Here is a 23,267-nt window from a genome sequence, read left to right on the forward strand (position 1 = left end):
GAGCTTCTTGCCGGAACCAAAGGGCGCATGCGAGGGAGTGACGTAATTGCGGCTCCGGCCACTCACAGCACCAAAGCTTGCGATCACGGAAGAAAGGATGGGAGAAGATGTCAGCCCACTCAGCATTGAGCGGGCACTGCTGGAAGGACTTTATTCTAAGATGAGTATTTCATGTGCCAGTATGCGATGCATGTTAGCACATTATCCCATTGTTTTGCAGGGTTTTTTTTTTTTAGCGGTTTACTATCACTTTAAAGAGGATTTTACAAACAGTGGGGTTGATTTACTAAAATGGGAGAGTGCAAAATCTGGTGCAGTTTTGCACAGAAACCAATCAGCTTCTAGGTTTTTTTTTTGGGGGGGGGGGGGGGGGTCAAAGCTTAAAGTGGATGAAAAAACCTGATTAAATTTGACCTAGCCACATATATCTGCAGTGTTTAATTATCTCTCTCCAAAGCACTAAGTCCTGTGTATTTCTGCTGCTCTATTCCTCTGTTATCAGCATGATAGCTTCTGACAAGTTCTCAAATATGGAAAAAGCATCTGGAAATTTGTGTCAGGGATGGAACTTAGAGATAGATAAGCAGAGAGCTTGTCTATTCACAGCTCTGCAAGCATCTTCGTTCCTCTGCCTATGTTGAGGAGGAAGACTGAAGATATGCGTGTAAAACTTATGTAGGGAGATTTGTTTCATCTCTGTGTATCATCCACTGACTGAGGGTGTACCTCTGTGTATCATCTGAGGCTGTTCACTTCATTGGGTATATGTGAGGGTTTACATCCACTTTAACTGAACAAGGTGAAGTTAGAAGCTGATTGGCTACAATGCAGAGCTGCACCAGATTTTGCACTCTCCAGTTTTTAGCAAATCAACCCCAGTGTGAGTAAGAACACAACAAATAAAACCAGTCTTCAATTATGCAGTATTTAAAGTGAACAATGACATGACTGTCAGGTAGAATTATGTCTGCAGGAGAAGTATTCTTTTTTTTTTTTTTTTTCATTCAACCAGTGGCACACAAATTAGATGGATGGAAGAACTCCCCCCCAGCCAATGTATTCTGACAGTGGGACCCCGGTACTGTCAGAATACACTGACCAGCGGCTGCAGTTGATAGGCTGGAGCTGCTAACTGAGAAAAAAAAAAAGTCCCAACAAGACCCTTCAACAGAAGTCTCTGAAACGATCCACTTGTGTCAAGCACAGACGGCCACAAACTAGGGTTGCCACCTCATCCCTTTAAACCCAAATATATATGAATTACAAAGGTTCTGAGGCCGATTCAATGCAGATGAGGCTCCGTAAGTTTAATCATCACCTTAATCAGCCACAGAACCTTTTAAAAGGGATGAGGTGGCAACCCTACCACACGCTGATCTAAATTCATGGGATCCTGTCGTCTGTGGACCCGTGTATGGCCAGCTTTAGTGTATTCGTGTTCAGGACAGAAAAAGCAAAGATCAGGATGAGATGAGAGATCCTAAATTTCCAACTAATGTGAAAATGTTTTCCAGTGAGATGAATGGCAATGCACTGAAATGAATGGAGTGTCTATGTGTGTTTCTGTAGATGGCTATGCCAAGAGATGTCATTGATGACACAGCCTGGTGTGCAGACTTTTCCCCCCGGGCTCATACTCCTGACACACGGAGGAATGTCTGGGCTGCACGGCTGTCCACTGACGTGTTCTGCAGAGGTGAGTGTGAGGGGAACCCCCTCCTTCCTCGTCCGGGACACCCCAGTCCTCTCCCTTCCACAAGCCTTTCATTCATTCACCTGCTTTAATGACATGAGCTCCTCCGCCGCAGCCGCCCCCGCTCGGTTCACTACTCCTCCTCCTCTCCCGGAGCCCCGGTCATGTCTCCCCTCCAGCTCTTCTTCCTGACAAGCTGCAGCACAGCACCAACGCCACCTGCCATAGGACAACGCCGCTGCACAAGCAAGCGCCGCCCTGATTGGTGTGCTGCTCGAGGCACACGTCACCGCGGAAGCAGGGACAGCTGTTTGCGTTCTAAGCCTCGTTTCTGTATACTCACCGCTGATTAGACAATGGTTTTGGATGAGGTCATTCTGTAGTAAATAGCTTTCGAGATTTTTTTTACTCAATAACTTTATTTATATGTCAAGGAGCTCACAAGGTTACTCTGATATCCGTCCTTCACTGAAACCCGTTTCCGGTTCCGTTCTGCAAGAAGTGGCCCTGCTACGGAGGCTGTGACTGCAGGTGAGAAGAGGGATTAATTCCTTCAGTAAAGGAAATATAAGGTTGATGTGTGGGTTGGGCTCGTTTGCAAGCTTCGGGTTTCTATAGCATGAGTCTGGCTGTCATGGGATTTCTACACAAGGAAAACAAACAAAAAGGAAGCAGTGGGTTGGGAACAGCTACATTCTGATGTATGAAAAGTGGGCTTACAGAAAATAATTGTTCATGGCAGCCAATTAGATCTTCAGTCAAAAAATGTATAATCTATTAAGAGATAAAATACTGAAACCAGCTTTTACTGCAACATTCACCTTCAATCCAAAGATTTCACCTGCAGTACTCTTTTTCTGCCACTAGATGTCCTCTGTACCCAGGTTATACTGGACAGTGAAAGGACAAGCAGAATAACCATGGTCTCACCTCTCTGTCCTCTCCTCTTATCACCATGCCTCATGTCTGCACATGAACTGGATGACTGCTTGAGCTGCTTCTTCCTCTCACACTCCAGCCCTGCTGTACAGAGCCTGCAAGGCTGATGCAAAGGTGAAATTCACGTACCTACACTAATTGTGTTTAAAAATACATTTCATGGTGTATTTTATACCTGCAATAAAGTCTAAATAAACCAAAAATGTAATATATTGCAGCTTACCAATCATTAGATGTGGTGGCTGCATCCATTTTTCTTTTCCTTTTTTTTTTTTTTTTTTTTTTTTTTTTTTTTTAAACTTTTCTTAACTCTGTTTTCACCGGAGAGTAACACACCTCCTGTATTAGAGCGCCCCCACTCTGAATAAAAGAACACAGGGGGCACCTTTGGGCAGCAATGTTGTCAGTCTAGGGGGAGGGGAGTGTTAGATATACTAGCAGATTTAGATACACTAACCAATTGAAGCCAAACTGCAGATCACACTTTATAAGCAATTGCAACAATATTTTTTTTTTTTTTTTTAGGATAAAGGTTTTGCATAAAATCTGATCATTGTAAGCTCCCCTGCCAGTGTTAAAGGATCACTAAAGATTATATATATATATAAAATTATATATATATAAATAATAAACTGTTATACTTACCCTCACTGTGCAGCTCGTTTTGCACAGAGTGGCCCTGAACCTGGCCTTCTAGGGTCCCTCGGGATCTGTCTCAGCTCCCCCCCGCAAGAACTTAACACTTTCATGCATGCTCCCTCGCATGGTGTTGAGTGCTTGCGGGCGCGCTCCCGTGATACAGCCGGCGGCCATAGCCGCTCACTGTATCACTCAGCCCCGCCGCATCATTGGATGTGATTGACAGCAGCGCGAGCAAATGGCTGCACTGCTTTCAATCCATCCACTGTAACCGATCAACGGCCAGGCTGAGCGACAAAGAGGATGTCGGGGGCGAGCGCAGGACTTTCGAGGGGTCAGGTAAGTAAAACGGGGGGCTAGTATTGTCAGATGTTTTTTCACCTTAATGCATAGAATGCATTAAGGTGAAAAAACTTTTACCTTTACAACCCCTTTAAATGGTGATGTCTTCTAACGGCTATATCTGCCGGACAGCTTGTTCTGTTGAAAAATAAAAGACTTCCAGTCTGGATCAACAGGTGAAAATAAAAGAGAGACAACTAAGGCAGCCATCACATCTAAGATTTGATGAGCTGTAAATGTTTGCTTTTGGGTTTAATACTAATGTGAAGCCGAACTCCTGAAATTAGACAAAATCTACCCTTCCAATGGGCCACCCTGCACTGCAAGGTTTAAATGCTTGTTGGGTCTACAGGGAAAAGGTGTCTTACTTGCATTACCCCTGGCTCTGGAAGGGTCCCTCCATCCACTTGTCCATTCCAGTGCTGTCACCTCTCTAAGGTGCTCCCAGTTGCATTTGCATGTTCGCCTCCTCCACATACAATGCAGGGTTAAAGCCATTCTCCGGGAGAAAAATTAATTGACCACCCTAAATGCCCTTTTTAACTGACCTGAAGCCAGGAGAAAAATTAATTGACCACCCTAAATGCCCTTTTTAACTGACCTGAAGCCGCACTCATGTGGCACCACCTGCCTGAGTCTTCTCCTCTTCTGTTTACTTCCTGGAAGGGTCCTTCTTTGGGTGTCCACGTCACTGCTTATGAGACCAGGACACTTCCTCTTAAATGGCCACTGCTGGGGACCTCTCAGGAGAGAGAAGAGGATGACCTCAACTCAGGGGGACAGTAGGGGACCGGTGGTCTCTGGGTGACATCGCAATGCAGGATCAGCGATCCCTGAAAAGGAGCAGCATTGAAGGACCTGCACTGGAAGCCTATGTAAGTATATCTACTTTCATCAGGTAAGGGGGTAAAAAAAAAGTACTGGATAGGTTAGAGATGGGTGAAAGGGAGGTATGGTTAAAAATTTGTTTTTGCCCTGAGTGAGACTTTAATAGCCCTGCATTGTATGTGATGATTCTAAGGGACTGCCCACAGCCCGGATCTTTGGGTAGAATAGAACCGTGCTGGAAGCGGCCAGAGCATGGGATAAATAATAAGTAATGCACCTTATACCTGCAAGGGTAGATGTTTAATTCCTGAAGTTTAGCTTTAAACATGTACTGCGGTAATGAAAGATGATTGGTTGCTAAGGGCAATAAACAGATTTTTGTTATAGAATACTTTTCATACATGCACCCACTGGTATTTTATGATAACTGTGGACTAGTAATTTGCCTAGAACAAAAAGCATTAGAACAATGTAACAGTACAGAAATGGAAACCTTGAACAATGGACTGAAATAAACTCACCAAATAACAATGACTTCCACAGTATATGGCAAGACCTTCTGGAGCACTGCTTCACCATGAACTTTCTCCAGTTTTACCAGAAACTCCACTTCCAGGGACCTGCACAAGTTATGTACCTTAATGTCAGATTAAAGCAGCTCAGAAAAAGGATGAAAACCCTTTAATAGTGTCATTTCACTTTATTGAACCAATAAAAACCAAAATCAGGGCCATGCCCAAATATCTAGCGCATGTCAGCCTATCAAACTCACATTTTGCTCATTCAACGTTAAACTTGGATTTGCTTCCTTCCAGTACAGTGAGTCCCCAAGCTTTCCTTGTAGTACAATGAGCTTCCCAAAGCTTTACCTGTAATATAATGACATCCCCCCACCCCATGCTTACCCTGTGGTATAGTTAGTCCCCTTGGCTTTCCATGTGGTGCAGTGAGTCCCCCCAAGCTTTCCTGTAGTGCAGGGAGCTCCCTCAAATTTTCCCTGCAGTACAGGGAGCCCCCCTAAGCTTTCTCTGTAGTACAGGGAGCCCCCAAGCTTTCCCTCTAGTATAATAAGTCCCCCAAGCTTCCTTTGTAGTTCAGGGAGCCCCCATCCTTGATACTGGTACTAAATCTACTTCTAAAGTCAATCATTTTCCAGACTCCATTTCTTTCTATCCAGTCATTGGTGCCCTAATAAAGAGGGCATCTGAAAGTCCCCAAAATACATTGAGTGGTAACCTTCGATTTTTATAATACAATAAATAATTATAGATTTCAAAACCATTTGTGTGGTGCTCCTATTTCTACAGCTCCAGGTTTTTATTGCTACCCTGCTTCCCCTAAAATAAGACCTAGCGTGATCGTTGGTGATGGCTGCAATATAAGCCCTATCCCCCAAATAAGCCCTACCCTGTTTCCCCGAAAATAAGCCCTACCCTGAAAATAAAACCTACAAGGACTTTAACTAGGGCTTATTTGGGGGGTAGGGCTTATATTGCAGCCATCACCGACAATCACGCTAGGTCTTATTTTAGGGGAAACGGTATGTCCCCACTGGATAGATTTCCCTTTGTTATTTGTCCTGGTCACCACTGCTACCCACCAGGATAGAAACGGAAATTCAAAACTGGTTGTCACTGGTGTGAGAAAACCTGAAAAAGAAGCATGGGAATTTTTTAAATTTTTTTTGGGAATCCTGCTTACCTAGGTGGATGAAGCATCGTTCTGATGCTGCATCTATCCCCTGCCAGCTCTAAAGCTCTATGACTGGGAACTGAGCGATCAAACACCGCTGATCGCTCGGTTCTCAGAGCTCCCCGAGCAGAGAGCTGGTGACTTTCAGGCTTTCTGCTCTGACACCCCCCCCCCCCGCGCTCACTGGAGTGCCGGGCTGTGTAGGGGGTGGGAGTGGCCAGTTCAGGCTCTCACCGGCTTACTGAGAGGATGAGCTGGGCGCCGGTCCAGGCATGTGGGCAGATCCTGACCATATGGTCGCAGTCTTTCCTGAGCCTGGACCAGCTCTGTGACGTCAGCCCGATGTCTGCTGAAAACGGGTCACAGGAGTGCAGAACAAACTACACTCCTGTGATCCACAAGAGAAGTAAAGACAAATGAGCTTTGGCTGTACTTTTCTTTTTAAAGACTACCTTCACCTCTTTAATAGAATAATAATTGCACATATTTTGCAGGAAAAAAGTGCATTCATTATTTTATTTTTTTCACAGGAGCCTGCAAAGTATTGCACCTGCAGTCAATGGAATGTGGGTGCAATGCAGGCTCCTGCAGACTCTTCTTGTAGTTCCTATCCCATACAGAGGTACAGGCTTTGGGTTGCAGAGCTGGAGGAACTGTCAATGGACTACAAGTGCTGTGAATACTGCACTTGTATACCATTGAGAACTACAAGTCTGTCTGTTTCAGGGGCAGACAAGACTTGTAATGTCGCATTAATTCGCAGATCTCTGGATGAATGACACGGCTGGGTGGGTGGAGTCCACGCACAGGCATGTGCCGATTTCAATAGTCACAGTACAATGGACTGTACTCATTGTCAATGTGAAGTGTCCCTTGTGCAGCTCTGTCCTCTGATCCCTTCCCTACCTCTGTAGCAGTAATCTTCTTGTAATGTGGGAGTTAATAGAGCCAAGGGACCTGTCATGGGCACTCATCAAGAGTGCTGATTACACCCACCCTTTCTCTCTCCCATTCATAGAATCTATACTATAGCTGCTATCATTGAAAAGTGATCTATGAATGGAGGGCGCAGACCTTCCGTTCATCTTCCTGTTCTCTATTCAGAGATCTCTTTTCATTCATAAAAGCTGTAGTATGTGAATGAAGGAGGGGGGCAGAAAGGGCAGGCATGGTTGTCACCTTTGCTGAGTGCCTGTGACAGGTCCCTCGACTTTAATAACCCTCATGGCACCAGAAGATTATGGCTGTAGGGGAAACAGGGGCTTTAGAGGATTTCAACTAAATCTGCAGCCAGCTGCACAAGGGATAGTCCACATTGACTGTAAGTAGAATACTTTTTGCATTTTTTTTATTTTTTTTAATTTCGAAAAACCTTAAAACATAAACATCAAAGCCTAATTCCAGTATATTATTTAGAAAAAAAAAAAGAAAATTATAAAAAAAGAAATAAACGGAAACAAGGACATTGACTTGTCAATGTGCAACAAGTTTGCTTACATTCCCAGTTTATTTCAGTTATTCCTGTGGCCAAAAAATTTTTTGCCCAAATTAGAAGCCTCCACTCTTGTATTCTTCAACCTGAAAGAGGATCATCAGTATAACTAGGAGTAGAAAATGTGCATAGGACAGAGAGCAAGTATTTTCTTTTTTTTTTTTTTAATACCTACATGGCTTATTTAAAGTAGTTCTAAAGGCTGAAGGTATTTTACCTTAATGCATTCTCTATTTGTTTTGTTTTTTGGACAATTTTTTGTTGGGTGGATTGAAAAACGCAAATCAATGCAAAAAACACACTACAGGCAGTCCCTGGGTTACAAACACATTAAGGACTGTTGGTTTGTTCGTAAGTGGAATTTGTTCATAAGTCGGAACACTGCTTGTAAGTGTAACATCCGCCTGTGCAGGGATGTGGGATGTTCCGGGCGCTTCTGGGGCTCTTCTGGCCATGCAGTAAATGAAGTACTGCAGTGTCGAATGTGGCAAGATAGCTGCTCGGAGGTATCCAGGACCAGCGTGGAGCGCAAGCAGCCGGCATTGAGACCGTTCGTAAGTAGGAGTCGTTCGTAAGTCGGGGACTGCCTGTATATGCTTTTCTGCAGCTGAACCAAAAATGCACCGTTTCGTTTTGCTTTTAAAAAAGGTCCTTGGCCCTTTCCAAAAATCCAGCAGCTGAAAAAAAGCATAGATGTGAACGTGTCCCGTAGAAAACCATGTTAAAGTGGTTGTAAAGGCAGAAGATTTTCCATCTTAACCACTTCAGCCCTGGAAGGTTTTAACCCTTTAATTTATTTCAATACGGCCGTGCGATGCTGTACCCAAATAAAATTGATGTCCTTTTTTTCCCCACAAATAGAGCTTTCTTTTGGTGGTATTTGATCACCTCTGCGTTTTTTGGGGGGTTTTTTGCGCTATAAACAAAAAAGAACGTTGATTTTGAAAAAATATATATTTCTTATTTTCTGCTATAAAGCATTACCAATAATTTACAAAAAAAAAAAAAAATCTAATTTCTTCATCAGTTTAGGCCAATATGTATTCTGCTACATATTTTTGGTCAAAAAAATCCCAATAAGCGTATTTTCATTGGTTTGCGCAAAAGTTATAGTGTCTGCAAACTATGGGAAAGATTTATGGCATTTTCATTTTTTAATTCTCATTTTACTAGTTATCTTGGCGATTAGTGATTTTTAGCAGGACTGCAACATTTCAGTGGAAAGATCGGACACCTAACTGACATTTTTGACACTTTTTTTTTTTTTTTTGGGAACCAGTGACATTATTGCAGTGATCGGTGCTAAAACTATGCATTGACATTGTACTAATGACACTGGCAGGGAAGGGGGTTAACATCAGGGGCAATCAAAGGGTTAACTGTGTTCCCTGGGTGTGTTTACTAACTGTATGGGGCAGGGGCTGCCCGGGATAACACAGAAATCCATCTTCCTGCATAGCAGAAAGACAAGATCTCAGTGTAATCCCCTGTTAGAATGGAGATTTGCCTTGTTTACTTCAGCAGATCCCCGTTCTGTCTCTACAGGGAAGGATCGCGGGTGGCCAGCGGACATTGAGTCCTCCGCACCCGCTGATTGGCTCCTCCTGCTGGCCAGTCGGCGCGCGTGTCCGCAGAAGCTAGTGCACAAACCGTTAGAAACCGGGATGGTGATTTACGCAGCCGTCTGGTCGGCAAGTGCTTAAAGTGGATGTAAACCCGATTCATGGAATTTAAGCTGGGCACATATATCTGCAGTGTTTTTTTATCTCTCTTCAAAGATCTATCTCCCATAGCTGTCTCCTGCTCCATTCTTCTGTTATCAGCCTGATAACTTTTGACAAGTTCTCCATCACATATGATAAAAGCAGCCTGAGTTTTGTGTTGGGGAGGTTGCTATAAATAAATTAGCAGAGCCCTGAACAATTCAACAAACAGAGCTGAAAGAATTATAGTATGTCAAAAGTTCTCCATTCCTGAATATTTTTAAAGTTCCCTTTTAAGAACCAGAACATTCACGTCTTCCATAAAGTGATCCCACATCTGTGTAGATTTTTTTTTTTTTTTTTTTTTTTTTTTCTTCGTTCTGTTTTACCAAGGTAACATCCTGCTGGCATTTGTTTCATGGATTGTACACCACATTCCATTAGGTGCAGCTGTCTGATCCTTTGATGTTGAAGGTACCTTTTGCATGTGACGCTTTTGAATGAATTGATCTGGCTGTATTAGGCCTTGTTCTCACCTGAGCGTTGAGCCATTTGAAGCTCATCACTCAAAAAAGTACTGCTTGTTTTCTGTGCATTTTCTAATATCTAGCTTTTCATTGGCTAAAAATAAAAATTCATGCTTGAAATGTGCCCAAAAATGCCCCAAATAGCTTAGCTTTAGCCTAGGTTCACACTGCTACGGGATTGAAATTTGTACCCGCATGTCAGCCCGGCTTTGGGGGCGATTTCACAGATATCTGTGCAGGTTCCTGCACAGATGTCTATTGAAATCGCACCCGAAGTCGCCAAGAGTAGTACAGAAACTACTTTTGTGAAACAGTGCGGTGCTGCACCTATTCGGACAGTGCCATTGCCGCAAATTCGCTCCAATATGAACCTAGGCTAAGTGTGAGAAGAATTTCCCTGCTTATTAGTTTAAAGTATGTGTAAACCCTCATCTTGTAAAACAACCCATTCTGTTTAAAATAGAAAGGAAAGTTAAAACATTTGTGTATACATATAAAAAAAAAAAATTATAAATACTTTTTTTTTTTTTTTTTTATAAGTGATCACATACCTTCTGTTCTCAGCTGCATGGAGAAATGGCAGCACATTGATCTTCCCAGTGAATGGCTTTCGGGGGGGGGGGGGGGTGCTGGGGGTAGGTGTATGATCAATGGAGGAGAGAAAGCTGGGTTCCCAGCACAGCTAAAAACTGGCCATGCTGTGCACTCATGCTTAGTGTGGTCAGTTCTTAATAGGAAAGCAGAGAGACTGGTAGGGACACCAGGGATTTCCCACAAAGGAAGCAATAGAAAGAGAACAGGGTACTTTTTAACACAAGTACATGGTACAGCAGGCACATATCAGAAATATGAAATGTTGGAAATGCTTTGAAATTTCAGCCGTGGAAACATATTGGCCGGAAATGGTGTTATCAACATTTTGCTGAAAAGTGAAAAAGGTGCCAATAATGGCGCAGAATACGCATGCGATTTTTTTCGCAAAATGGGTGCGTTATTGATGCATTCTTGCTGCGATTTCAGGGTCAGTTCACACCATAGAAACGCAGTCCAGATGCATTTCTACATGTATGTTTTTGGCGGATTTTTGATGCTTTCCAGTCAAGTCAAATATAGTACAATTATATACAGTGTCTTGCAAAAGTATTCGGCCCCCTTGAACTTTTCAACCTTTTGCCACATTTCAGGCTTCAAACATAAAGATATAACATTTTAATTTTTTGTGAAGAATTACCAACAAGGGGGACACAATTGTGAAGTGAAACGAAATCTATTGGATATTTTAAACTTTTTTAGCAATTAAAAAACTGAAAAGTGGTGCGTGCAAAATTATTCGGCCCCTTTACTTTCAGTGCAGCAAACTCACTCCAGAAGTTCAGCGAGGATCTCTGAATGATCCAATGTTGTCCTAAATGACTGATGGTGATAAATAGAATCCACCTGTGTGTAATCAAGTCTCTGTATAAATGCACTGGCTCTGTGATAGTCTCAGGGTTCTGTTGAAAGGGCAGAGAGCATCATGAAGACCAAGGAACACACCAGGCAGGTCCGTAATACTGTTGTGGAGAAGTTTAAAGCCGGATTTGGATACAAAAAGATTTCCCAAGCTTTAAACATCCCAAGGAGCACTGTGCAAGCGATCATTTTGAAATGGAAGGAGTATCAGACCACTGCAAATCTACCAAGACCTGGCTGTCCCTCTAAACTTTCAGCTCAGACAAGGAGAGGACTGATCAGAGATGCAGCCAAGAGGCCCATGATCACTCTGGATGAACTGCAGAGAACTACAGCTGAGGTGGGAGAGTCTGTCCATAGGACAACAATCAGTCGTACACTGCACAAATCTGGCCTTTATGGAAGAGTGAAAAGAAGAAAGCCATTTCTCAAAGATATCCATAAAAAGTCTCATCTAAAGTTTGCCACAAGCCACCTGGGAGACACACCAAACATGTGGAAGAAGGTGCTCTGGTCCGATGAAACCAAAATCGAACTTTTTGGCCACAATGCAAAACGATATGTTTGGTGTAAAAGCAACACAGCTCATCACACTCAACACACCATCCCCACTGTCAAACATGGTGGTGGCAGCATCATGGTTTGGGCCTGCTTTTCTTCAGCAGGGACAGGGAAGATGGTTAAAATTGAGGGGAAGATGGATGCAGCCAAATACAGGACCATTCTGGATGAAAACCTGTTGGAGTCTGCAAAAGACCTGAAATTGGGATGGAGATTTATCTTCCAACAAGACAATGATCCCAAACATACAGCAAAATCTACAAAGGAATGGTTCACAAATAAACGTATCCAGGTGTTAGAATGGCCAAGTCAAAGTCCAGACCTGAATCCAATCGAGACTCTGTGGAAAGAGCTGAAAACTGCTGTTCACAAACGCTCTCCATCCAACCTCACTGAGCTCGAGCTGTTTTGCAAGGAAGAATGGGCAAGAATTTCAGTCTCTCGATGTGCAAAACTGATAGAGACATACCCCAAGCGACTTGCAGCTGTAATCGCAGCAAAGGGTGGCTCTACAAAGTATTAACGCAAGGGGGCCGAATAATTTTGCACGCCCCACTTTTCATTTTTTTATTAGTTAAAAAAGTTTCAAAAATCCAAAAGATTTCGTTCCACTTCACAATTGTGTCCCACTTGTTGGTGATTCTTCACAAAAAATAAAAGTTTTATATCTTTATGTTTGAAGCCTGAAATGTGGCAAAAGGTTGAAAAGTTCAAGGGGGCCGAATACTTTCGCAAGCCACTATATAGATATAGATATAGAGATAGATAGATAGAGATATATATATATATATATACTGTGTTTGGTTTTCGGCCAAGTGCATCCTGCATTTTCGGTTTTCGGCACAAACTTCCATTCAGTGCACCTCCTAGTTAACATATTCTTGTGGTAGTAAACTGCCAACAATTTTATTTTTATATTTTTTTTAACCTGCAAGATATAGCCATAACGTGCTAGTATACATTGCATACTAGCACATTATCTGAAACTTGCCTTCGAAAAAAGCCTTTCCAGCGGCGAGCTGTCCCCACTGACACAGCTTCCATCTCGTCTTCCTTCTGGGTTCGCAGACTCTGGCTGTGTGACTGGCCAGAGTCACGATGATGCGCATGCACACATGAGCTGTCGTTTACGGCACAGGACTCTGAAGGAATGGCCCAGGTTCCTTCAGAGCGCATGCGCCGGTGATGTCACTGGCTGCATGTGCAGTAAATATCTCCTGAACGGTGCACGTTTATGAGATATTTACGCTACCTATAGGTAAGCCTATAATAAGGCTTACCTATAGGTAAAAAGTCATGTATGGGAGTTCACCTTTTCTTTCCTAAATTCCAGCTCCCCTATGTACCAGTATAGCCTTAATGTACTTCTTTTGCAAAAGTAAAACCGCTTTCCATTTATTCTGCCCACGCTCACCTCACTCTCTTCATGGCTGTTTGAAAACACTGTTCCATTACTTCTGCCTTACTTCCTAGACAGAAGTTAGGTCATGACATAGCAAAGAGTTGACCAGCTGATCTCATTCGCACACACCCTGCATCATCTACCCTCAGCTGGTCAACTCCTTCCTGTGTCATGACCTAACTTCTGTCCAGGAAGTAAGGCAGAAGTAATGGAGCAGTGTTTTCAAACATCCATGAAGAGAGTGAGGTAAGCGTGGGTAGGATGAATGGAAAGCGGTTTTATTTTTACAAAAGAAGTTCATTAATGGCATATTGGTACATAGGGGAGCTGGAATTTAGGGTGAAAAAAAAAAGCGAAGAAAGGTAAACTTTGCTTTTAAGTCTAAAATTGGCTTGTTGCCTGAAGGCCAGCTATGGGGGTTGTCTGTAGATTTATTTCATTTTCTATTATGATGGATTGCTTCTCTTTTAATTATGTTTTGTATACCTTTTTAGTGCTGGAATGTATGTAGTTGTTAAAAGTGCACAGCTGTTTTTCCTTTTGTAGAGATGGGAGATTTTCTCTTGGGGTTTTCAGGGTGGAATTTATGCTTGTATTAATGGTTTTGTTGCTGTGGCTTTTCTTGAGGAAGGATTCTGCTAGTACTCTGAATCAGAGCATAAGTGGCCTGACTGTGTATGATGTCTCATTAGGTGAGTTAATGGTAAAAGCTGGAACTGTCCACGGCATTGCTAATTCATCAAACCATGCTATGGCTTTTCTTTATCTACCTGTAGATGGCAGTATTTAGTCTTATAAATTGCTTCTCGTCATTCTGTGTATGTTCATGCTTTAACAGGACTATCTTTGCAAGAGGTAAAACTGTATGAGGTGTAGTAATATCATGTATAACAAAACTGAGCAACTTTTTGTCAACTAGTAATAGCCAGGCCTCATGCACACTGGGCTCTTAGCCCCTATGTGTCCAATCCCAGCATTTTTGTGCACCTGGGAGACACAGATCTTTGAAAGGCTGAAATACACTGCGTCTGGAAGCTAAATCAAGTCGTACTCACGCTTAGGGCCTATGCATTTAGGGACGCATGCTCAGAACGTAGAATATCTGTGCTCCAGGCATACGAGTACCACTTCGTACAGTGTCCAGCTCCAGTGTATTTCAGCCGGTCATACACCTTGACAGGTAGCGGGGCCGGATGCTGCATCTGTGCTACCCGGGTACATGAAAACGCTGGGTTTTCAGGGTGGATTTGATTTAAATCAAGTCGACTTAAATCATGATTTAAATCACTAGTAAAAAGGATTGATTTAAATCATCTCGATTTAAATCATAGTTTTTAAAATGCAACTGTCATCTCTGTCCCACTGAGGCTCCTCCTCTGACCCGCTGTTGATTCACCAACAGTCCCATTCACTTTAATGGGACGGCTGGTGATGTGGCAGTGACACAACAAGGTGAGGGACGTGGCGGCAGCAGGTGAGTGGATGCCCGCTAACATGCACCGCTCGTGCATGCGTTGGATCTGAAATGACAGGTGCTCTTTAAATGTAAGGACTTATTCTTGCTAGTAGTTAGAATCTTTATTATTTGCAAAGAGAATGTCATGTGTCTTCTGGGACACATGACAGGTCCTAGAAGACTTCGGAACCAATCACAGAGCACAGCACTGCTCTTGCATGCGCAGTGGGCACCTGGCTGTGAAGCCGCAAGCTGTCACAGCTGGGTGCCCATAGTAAAGATGCCAGCACCGCTGAGGGAGGAGAGAGTGTGAAAACTGCTGGGGTGAGTGCACCGCTAAATCGTGGGACAGGTGAGTGTGTGTTTATTTAAAAGTCAGCAGCTACCATTTTTGTAGCTGCTGACTTTTATATAAACACAAAAATGAGTGGAACTTCGCTTTAAGGCTACTTTCACAATGGGGTGGGGGCATTAGCGGTAAAGCGCTGCTAGTTTTAGCGGAGCTTTACCACTGTTATAGCAACGCTTTTTGGCAGATAGCAGGGCGCTTTTAACCCCTGCTATTGGCCAAAAAGGGGTTAAAAGTGCCACTGCTGAAGCGCTGCCCATTGATTTCAATGTCAGGGGCAGTTTAGGAGCGGTGTATACACCACTACTGCACCACCCCAAAGATGCTGCTTGCAGGACTTTTTTTCCTGTCCTGCAATCGCACCGTCCCAGTGTGAAAGCACTAAGGCTTTCACACTGGGGCTACAGAAGAGGCAGTTTACAGGTGCTATTTTTAGGGAAAAAAAGCCTGTAAAACACCTCAGTGTGAAAGCAGCCTAAGTAAAGGCAGATGATTCATGTAGCATTCACTTCCTGGAATCCATCGGAGAGTGTGCTTAGCTGAGAACCTCTCCTGAAGACTCCTGGGAAGTCTAGGCCCAGAAACCAGGAAGTAAGTGAAGAAAGGTTAAAAAAAGTTTAAAACAAATATAATATACTGTACCTTTCATTCTGTTGACTAATGCTAGCAGCATAAGAATTAAAAAATAGTCAATGTTGATTGAGCGAGTGAAGTTCAGCTTTAAAATGAATAATCTTATTGGTTCAGATTTGAGCTGTAATTGGTATGTACAGTTTTGTTTTGTCTTAGTGACAAACATTCTATAGGGAATATAATTTTGTCTATACGCATGTTTTGATCTTTGTACTGTTTAAACATTGACACAGGTATGGGTCATGGACCTGAACACCACGGACATGGACATGGACATGGGAAGCTCCACATACCAGATTACAGGATATGGAAAATAGAGGGAACACCCCTAGAAGACGTACAGGCCAGGCTTGCAAGAAGGGGTCTGAAGGATCCATGGTTAAGGTAAATATGGCTTTATTAAAGTTGAAGGAATGGGTTCCCGTTTACTCACCACTAAACAATCATTACCCATAATAGTATGTAACCTGCATAGTTCAAATTATTTTTTAAATTCCTCTTAGGTTTTGTTTTTTTTTTTTTGTAAAAGTCTGCCCATCACATTAAAGCCCAACTCAAGGCAATTTTTTTTTCCCCAGACAGTGGGGCTGTCTACACTGCATGGATTAATGCTCAGTTTGTCTAGCGTCTATACTAACCCGATCCTCTGGAAAACAGGGCCCTCCCTATGTCCAGTGGTGGACTTTTCCTGACGTCTTCATGTCCAGAGTTGGTATATGGGTGTGATGACATTGGGAACAGACCACAGCACAAGACCGATAGACCGCGGGGGTGGCAGAAGACGAAGGGACCGGTTTTGCGCTGGGCGGATTGGAGTATTATATGAGTATATTTAGGCTCCCTGAACCCCTAGACTAAAACTAGCAGTTAACCCACTGCACAGACCCACTGCATGGTTAAAAAAAAAAAAAAAATGCCCAGAGTTCAGCTTTAAGCCTTCGGTGTTTATTTGATCATTGTGGCTGCTGGGTGTGTCCCCTGCCACCTTAAGATCATCATTACTGCAAGTGACGTGAAGTGAGCATTATGGCTGCAACTAACGATTATTTTCATAATCGATTAGTTGGCTGATTATTGTTTCGATTAATCGGATAATACCCTTAAAAAAAGTGTGGTGTATAATTTTAGTTAATATGTAAAGATTAAATTATAAGGCAATTTATTCTTAAATATCTATATGCAATGGTAAATATAAATAACCAACTATGGTCTGGGAGCAAAATCTCTAATCCACTCTGAGAATAACAGACAGAAGAGATATACTGTATATGCTATTAGAGGTCACATCTGGTAAATATCATCAGACTCAGATTAATTTTTTTTTTCTTTCGATAAAAAATTTGAAGACTGTTTTGCAGATTTTCAGACAGAACTGTAATATATTATGTACGACAGACTCTCTTGTCATAGGCAGATGGCTTGATAAAAGCTACCTGTGCCTGCTGTCACTTATGCTGGCCATACAAAAACAATGTCTTCCGTCAAAAAAAATTCATTTTAAGAACGTTCATTGATTTTCTAATCCGTTAATGGGGTCCAATCGACGTTCGTTTTTGACCACGGTGACTGAAAAATTTGAAGGAGCAGAATAGAAAACTTTTTGGTCAAAGGAATTTTCAGACAGTGTATGGGGTTTTTCGTTCAGAAATGTTATTCATTTTAAAATTGAATGTTAAAAGCAAGAGAAATTTTCAAACGATATTCTTTCATTCAGCGAAATGTACAAAGATTTTTCGTATGCATATTCTCGTCCGAAAATCGATACGGGTATGGCCAGCATAAGGCTCAGTACACACCTTTGCAGTTTGCTTTTGATCTGTTTCTGCAGTGCTTTTTTGCACACGCTATTTTGCTGCAATTTGCCTTTATGTTTTGCGTTGAAAACCCTTTCCAAATACGTAGCGGCTGAAAAAAGCATAGATGTGAACGTGTCCCATAGGAAACCATGTTAAATGAACTGTAGTGCGTTTCTGCAAAAAGCACCAAAAAACACATAGATGTGAACCAGGCCTAAAACGTTTAGTAGCAGCAGCATACTTTAATTTTTGTATCACCTGTCATAATGGGGTTAAAAAAAACTTTTTTTTTAATAGTACAAAAAGAGATAATCACTACTATAAGGGGTTCATTTATACTGTGAAACAGTGAAAGTAATAATATATATTACTATATATATATATATATATATATATATATTTAATGTTAATGAATACACCCAGAAATAGGATATATGGGCATTTTACCTAGGACTCAGACATGAAGCTATATGAAGGGTGGAAGGGAGAGATAAATCTTTTATATTAAAGTAGTACTAAAAGCTGAGACTTTTTTTTTTTTTCTTCATGAATATGATCTTTTTTAAATATAATGCACAGTACTGGTAAAAGTATACTTTAAATGTAGTTTTAATGCCTTCTGTTACCTCCAGTCTGTCAGCCTCCACCTTCTCTGGGTTCAAATGCTGATCTTCCTTGCACACAGTCTTTTAAAGTGATTTTTTTTTTTTCTAAACAAACATGTTATACTTACCTGCTCTGTGTAATGGTTTTGCACAGAGCAGCCATGATTCTCCTCTTCTGGGGTCCCCCACCGACGCTTCTGGCCTGCCCTCAGAGTACTCCAATAGCAAGCTGAAACGTATAGTATAGAGCGCCCCTATAGCAAGGTAAAAAAACTTTTGCCTTTAGAACCACTCACTTCCAGCCAGGACTACATGTCCCATGAGGCATTGTTCCTCACACGTTCACAAGTTCTCAGGCACTTACTGACCTGTATGGACAGTGTACTGAGCTGTATGTGTGCTGCACTGTATTTCCTGATCTGTAAACAAATAATGCATTCTGTATGCAAGCCAACTAACCACTTCAGCCCCGGAAGATTTGGATACTCAATGAGCAGGCCATTTTTTGCAATACGGCGTCACTTTAACTGACGTTGCGCGATTGTGTGCCGCTGTACCCAAACAAAATTGACGTCCTTTTTACCCTACAAATTGAGCTTTCTTTTGGTGGTATTTGATCACCTTTTATTTTTTGCGCTATAAACAGAAGAAGATCGAAAATTTTGAAAAAAACACTATCTTTTACTTTTTGCTATCATAAATATCCCAAATTATAAATATCCCAAATAGCCTCAGTTTAGGCCGATATGTATTCTTCTACATATTTTTGGTAAAAAAAAAATTGCAGTAAGCGTTATTGATTGGTTTGCACAAAAGTTATAGTGCCTACAAAATAGGGGATAGATTTATGGAATTTTTTTTTTTTTTTAATCGGGACTGCGATATTGCGGGCGGACAAATTAGACACTTTTGACACATTTGCTATAAAAATGCACTGATTACTGTATAAATGTCACTGGCAGGGACGGGGTTAACACTAAGGGGGCGATCAAGGGATTAACTGTGTTACCTCAGCATGTTCTAACTGTAGGGGGGATAGGACTGATTAGGGGGGGAGAGAGATCGGTACTTATTCATACTTAGTATGAACACACAATCTCTCTCCTCTGCCCTGAGAGAACCGGGATTTGTGTGTTTATACTAAAGCGCCGATGTACAGCTACGGCGGCTCGCCCAGGGAAGCCATTCTGCCGCAGTTTAACTGCAGCGGCCGGTCGGGAACCGGCTAATTGACTGGCCGATTAAATGATTATGAAAATAGCTGTCAACTATTTTCATAATCGATTAGTTGTTTGAGCCCTAGAGAGCATTACAGGCTAACTATGGCATTTCCTTCGCGCTCCTCCAAGCCAAACCGAAGCTAAGACGAAAGGAGGAGCTGCAGCACATAGTGCCGATGACCAGGAAGGATTGGGATCAGTGCTGGACAGGACAAGACAGGGGCTATACAGACCTCTGCCTGAATTTCTTACACCGAGACCCACAACAATTTGGGAAAGTGGATGTGAGCTGCTAAATTCACCTCAACAGACTGTTGTCAGTGTAGAACAGGAGACTGCTGATTGTCTAGTTTAGTCTACTTAGACAGGGGTGGTTATGTGTTGGCTGCTTCTAGTGTGCAAGTTGTGTATTTTTACTTATTTTATGTTTGCTGACTGATTTATTTACATTTGCTTAATTTACAGGAATGAAGTCTGGAGATACTCAGGAGTCTTTGCTAAACCTGTCACCCTAGGCCAAGTTATCTTCAAAGGTTTTAAATGGGGCTTCGCTGCCTTTGTTGTGTCACTTGGAGTGGAGTACGCCCTTTTTCCACCTAAGAAAAACAGTGGACACCATTAAAATATGTATAAAAAAGTCTGTTAAACAAAAGGAACTTTATTAAAATGATCTGCCCTACTTTAGATGTGTAGTTACTTTGTGCTCCTTAGATAAACATTAATATTCAGTGCAAATCAAATGGGAAGATAACAAGTAATATCAGTGGAGCTTATTGTGGAAGAATGCTTCCATCTCTGACTTGTACCTGTAGGTAAACCTATAATAAGGCTTACCTATAGGTACTGTAAATACCTCCTAAATGTGCACCGTTTAGAAGATATTTACTATATATACACCGGAAGACGTCATGCGCTTTGAAGGAACGGCCACCCAGCCCGTTCCTTCAGAGTCCTGTGCCCTAAACGGCGACTCCCCCACATATATGCGGGAGTGATCTGGAAGGAAGACGGGTGAAGATGGAAGCGGCCCCCAGCGGTGACATCGCATCGCTGGAATGCTTCGTTTTCAGGTAAGTTTCACATAATGTGCTAGTATGCGATGCATACTAGCACATTATGCCTTTACCTTGAAGGTATAAAAGAAAACTCGCCCAGCGGTTTACAACTGCTTAAACAGCATTTCAAGGAAGTTTACTATTTGTCATCAGGAAAAAAAAAAAACAGTTGCCTAATTTTTTGCAATAAATCACGTTGCTCGGTGTCATTTTTGTGTTTTTTTTTTTTTTTGTTTTTTTTTTTTTGTTTTTTTTTTTGTTTTTTGTTTTTTTTGTCCACTGCGTAATACTTTTGGAGGAAGATTATTCTCCTAATACGAACTAAAATTTCAAATCAGTCTGACAGTTGGAATGCCTTTTTTTTTTTTTTTTATTTTATTACTGAAATGTATAATATGGGATACAGAAGGAGTCTGACTGTGGTTCATACATAGTGTACATGGTGGGGTTTATTTACTAAAACTGGAGAGTGCAAAATCTGGTGCAACTCTGCATAGAAACCAATCGCCTTCCAGGTTTTATTGCCAAAGCTTAAAGGAGTTGTAAAGGCAGAAGGTTTTTTTATCTAAATGCATTAAGATAAAAAGCCTTCTGTGTGCAGCAGCCGCCCCAGCACCTCCTAATACTTACCTGAGCCCCCTCTCTCTCCAGCCATGTCCACAAATGTCTCAGCCGTCTGGGACTCTCCCTCCTGATTAGCTGAGACACAGCAGCGTTGCCATTGGCTTCCGCTGCTGTCATTCAAAGCCAGCTAGCCAATCGGGAGAGAAAGGGGGCTGGGCCACAGCTCCTTGTCTGACTGGACACAGGGAGCTGTGACTTGGCTTGAGTGCCCCCATAGCAAGCTGCAGACATCAGTGGAGCTTTCTGCCCATACCACTGATACGGGCGGGCAGTTACTGAGTTGCAAGGAGATCACCAGCGCCCTTGTAGTTCATTGAGAACTACAAGCTGTCAGCTGTAGTTTAATAATTCACAGAACCCACAGAATTTCCCGCTATTTTAGGAATTGTGACCGGAGGTGCGGGGAGAAGATCCACCCCCACCCACTGTCACAATGGGGGATCGGTTCGGGTTGGCAGCAGGTTATTTAGTAACATGTTACTAATGGTGAACCTATCCTTTTAGGGATGGTCTGATGCTATTTATGTGGAAATGGACTTTGAAAATGCGTACTACCTAATTGTTTGCTTTATTTTATCTTATCTTCTTATTTCTACACTTATCAGTCCTCCACAACACATAGACATAAAGCTTAAAATAGAACTCCAGGCAAATGGCTAAATACAGTTTTTTACATACAGTATGTTTACTGTGTTACCTGCTACAGTTTTGTTCAGGCATTCTTGTACATACCTCTTCTGTTCTGCAACCTCAGCAAGAACACTGCTACTTCCCAGTTCAACCTACTGGATCATTTATTGAACAGAGGTGATAATTCTTAGCTCAGTGAATAGGCTTGAAGCAGGTGACAAAAGAAGCCAAATTACTGAACCAGCAAATGTGTCACCTGTCTGGATGTGTAGTGCGGCAGAGATGTATAAATTACCAGGGAAAACCATAAGGCTAAAGATATTTAAAGTGGGAGTCCGGCGACCAATTTTTTTTTTTTTTTTTAGGTCATTGAGACACTTTGCTAATCCCAAAATAATACTCACAGTTTGGGTGTAATATTTCCGCTTCTGTCTGTTTTCGTACTGAAGAATAACTTTAAAAATGTGATGCTGGCTGTTTCCATCTTGCTTGTGGGCATGTGAAGCCCACAAGCATTGATTTCCTGGATGCGGTGAATGCTGTTCATTGACAGCTTGTTCACACGCATGATCATTGTTCCCGCACTGAATCTTGGGAAGCCTGACACTAAGCTCCCAGGAGACAGTGCGGCGCCAGGGAAAGGCAATAAACACACCTACTCCCATGGGAGGAGAGACAGGAAGTGCCACAATAAAGTACAATATAGAGGTAATTACAACGATAAAAAAATTTTTCGTGCAGCATTTGAACATCTATGCAATTAACTGAAGGGGGTAAGATTAAGTTAAAAATTTGAGTGGAACCCCGCTTTAAACTTGTTAGCTGTCTATTTAGCGTACCACAATGAAAACGGGACTGTAAGTCCATATGGATAAAAGTAAGAAATGTTTGCCTGTTTTTTGCGCTTGGGAGTTGGGTGTGGGTGGTTTATAAAGAGCCCCTGAACATTGATATTTGTAATGTGCAACAAAGAATATAACCTGGTATTTTGTACCCGGGGAAGTACGTATTCCCCAACCTGCCCAGTTGGCTCTTTATTACATTAACATATGTAAAGAAGAGTGAGCACTAAGGGGTTAAGAGCTGCTAGCGCAAAAAGATGTTCAAAAATTGATCCCAAATAGTAAACCGATGGAATATCCACAAATAAATCATAGTGACATCCACCTCCAAACAATCAGCAGGAAAGTACTTTTAAATGCAAAAGTTAGACTTAAAGTGCAGAGAGTGTCAATTCCACCACCACTATGCACTCATCAGAACAATAAATGGAACGAGGCCCCTTTTACACGGTAAGCCACCCATTGACTCCTATGGGGAGACGGATGTCAGGGAATGTTTCCGCTGACACCCGTCTGCCATCCGATCCGCTAAAATCAGACGTGTGGCGTTCGCCATCCGTCTGGGCAGATCGGATGAGATCTGATGAAAACAGACATGCTGTCCGTTTTTGTCTGATCCCTCCATAGAAATCAGTGGTGCTCTGACGGGCCCCTCCACGCTCGGTGAGCAGAGGCGAACCCATCTTCCGCTCAACGGAGCAATCTCCCGCTGAGCTGGCGGACTCCGCTAAACGGATCCGCCTCGTGTGAATGAGGTTAGCCTGTTACAGCTTAACCATCTCACAAA

General features: G+C 42.3%; 2 protein-coding genes across 4 annotated transcripts in view; one reads left to right on the forward strand and one right to left on the reverse strand.

Annotated features, from left to right (window-relative positions):
• The window catches only part of HYCC2 (hyccin PI4KA lipid kinase complex subunit 2), a 239,660-nt gene extending 237,666 nt beyond the window's left edge, over positions 1 to 1,994 (reverse strand). For 2 of the 3 annotated variants that reach the window (XM_073633247.1, XM_073633246.1), the window contains exon 1: positions 1,777 to 1,994. The gene's annotated coding sequence lies outside the window, so the exon portion shown is untranslated. The remainder of the gene's footprint in view (positions 1 to 1,776) is intronic. The other variant, XM_073633250.1, reaches the window with a different exon arrangement.
• NDUFB3 (NADH:ubiquinone oxidoreductase subunit B3) lies at positions 1,555 to 20,013 on the forward strand. Its single transcript, XM_073633251.1, has 3 exons — positions 1,555 to 1,696; positions 15,942 to 16,092; positions 19,795 to 20,013. Exons 1-3 carry the CDS (start codon positions 1,570 to 1,572, stop codon positions 19,949 to 19,951), a joined length of 435 nt encoding a protein of 144 aa, XP_073489352.1. The 5' UTR covers positions 1,555 to 1,569; the 3' UTR covers positions 19,952 to 20,013.
• The last annotated feature ends 3,254 nt before the right edge of the window (positions 20,014 to 23,267 follow it).

Source organism: Aquarana catesbeiana, linkage group LG06 (assembly GCF_042186555.1).
Source record: "Aquarana catesbeiana isolate 2022-GZ linkage group LG06, ASM4218655v1, whole genome shotgun sequence".
NCBI classification, from domain to species: Eukaryota; Metazoa; Chordata; class Amphibia; order Anura; family Ranidae; genus Aquarana; species Aquarana catesbeiana.

Bases quoted from the DNA above. Each gene is read 5' to 3' on its own strand.
- NDUFB3 (XM_073633251.1), top strand. From the start codon at position 1,570: ATGGCTATGCCAAGAGATGTCATTGATGACACAGCCTGGTGTGCAGAC. The intron at 1,697-15,941 runs GTGAGTGTGAGG...ACATTGACACAG, and splicing joins CACTGACGTGTTCTGCAGAG to GTATGGGTCATGGACCTGAA. The intron at 16,093-19,794 runs GTAAATATGGCT...CTTAATTTACAG, and splicing joins CTGAAGGATCCATGGTTAAG to GAATGAAGTCTGGAGATACT.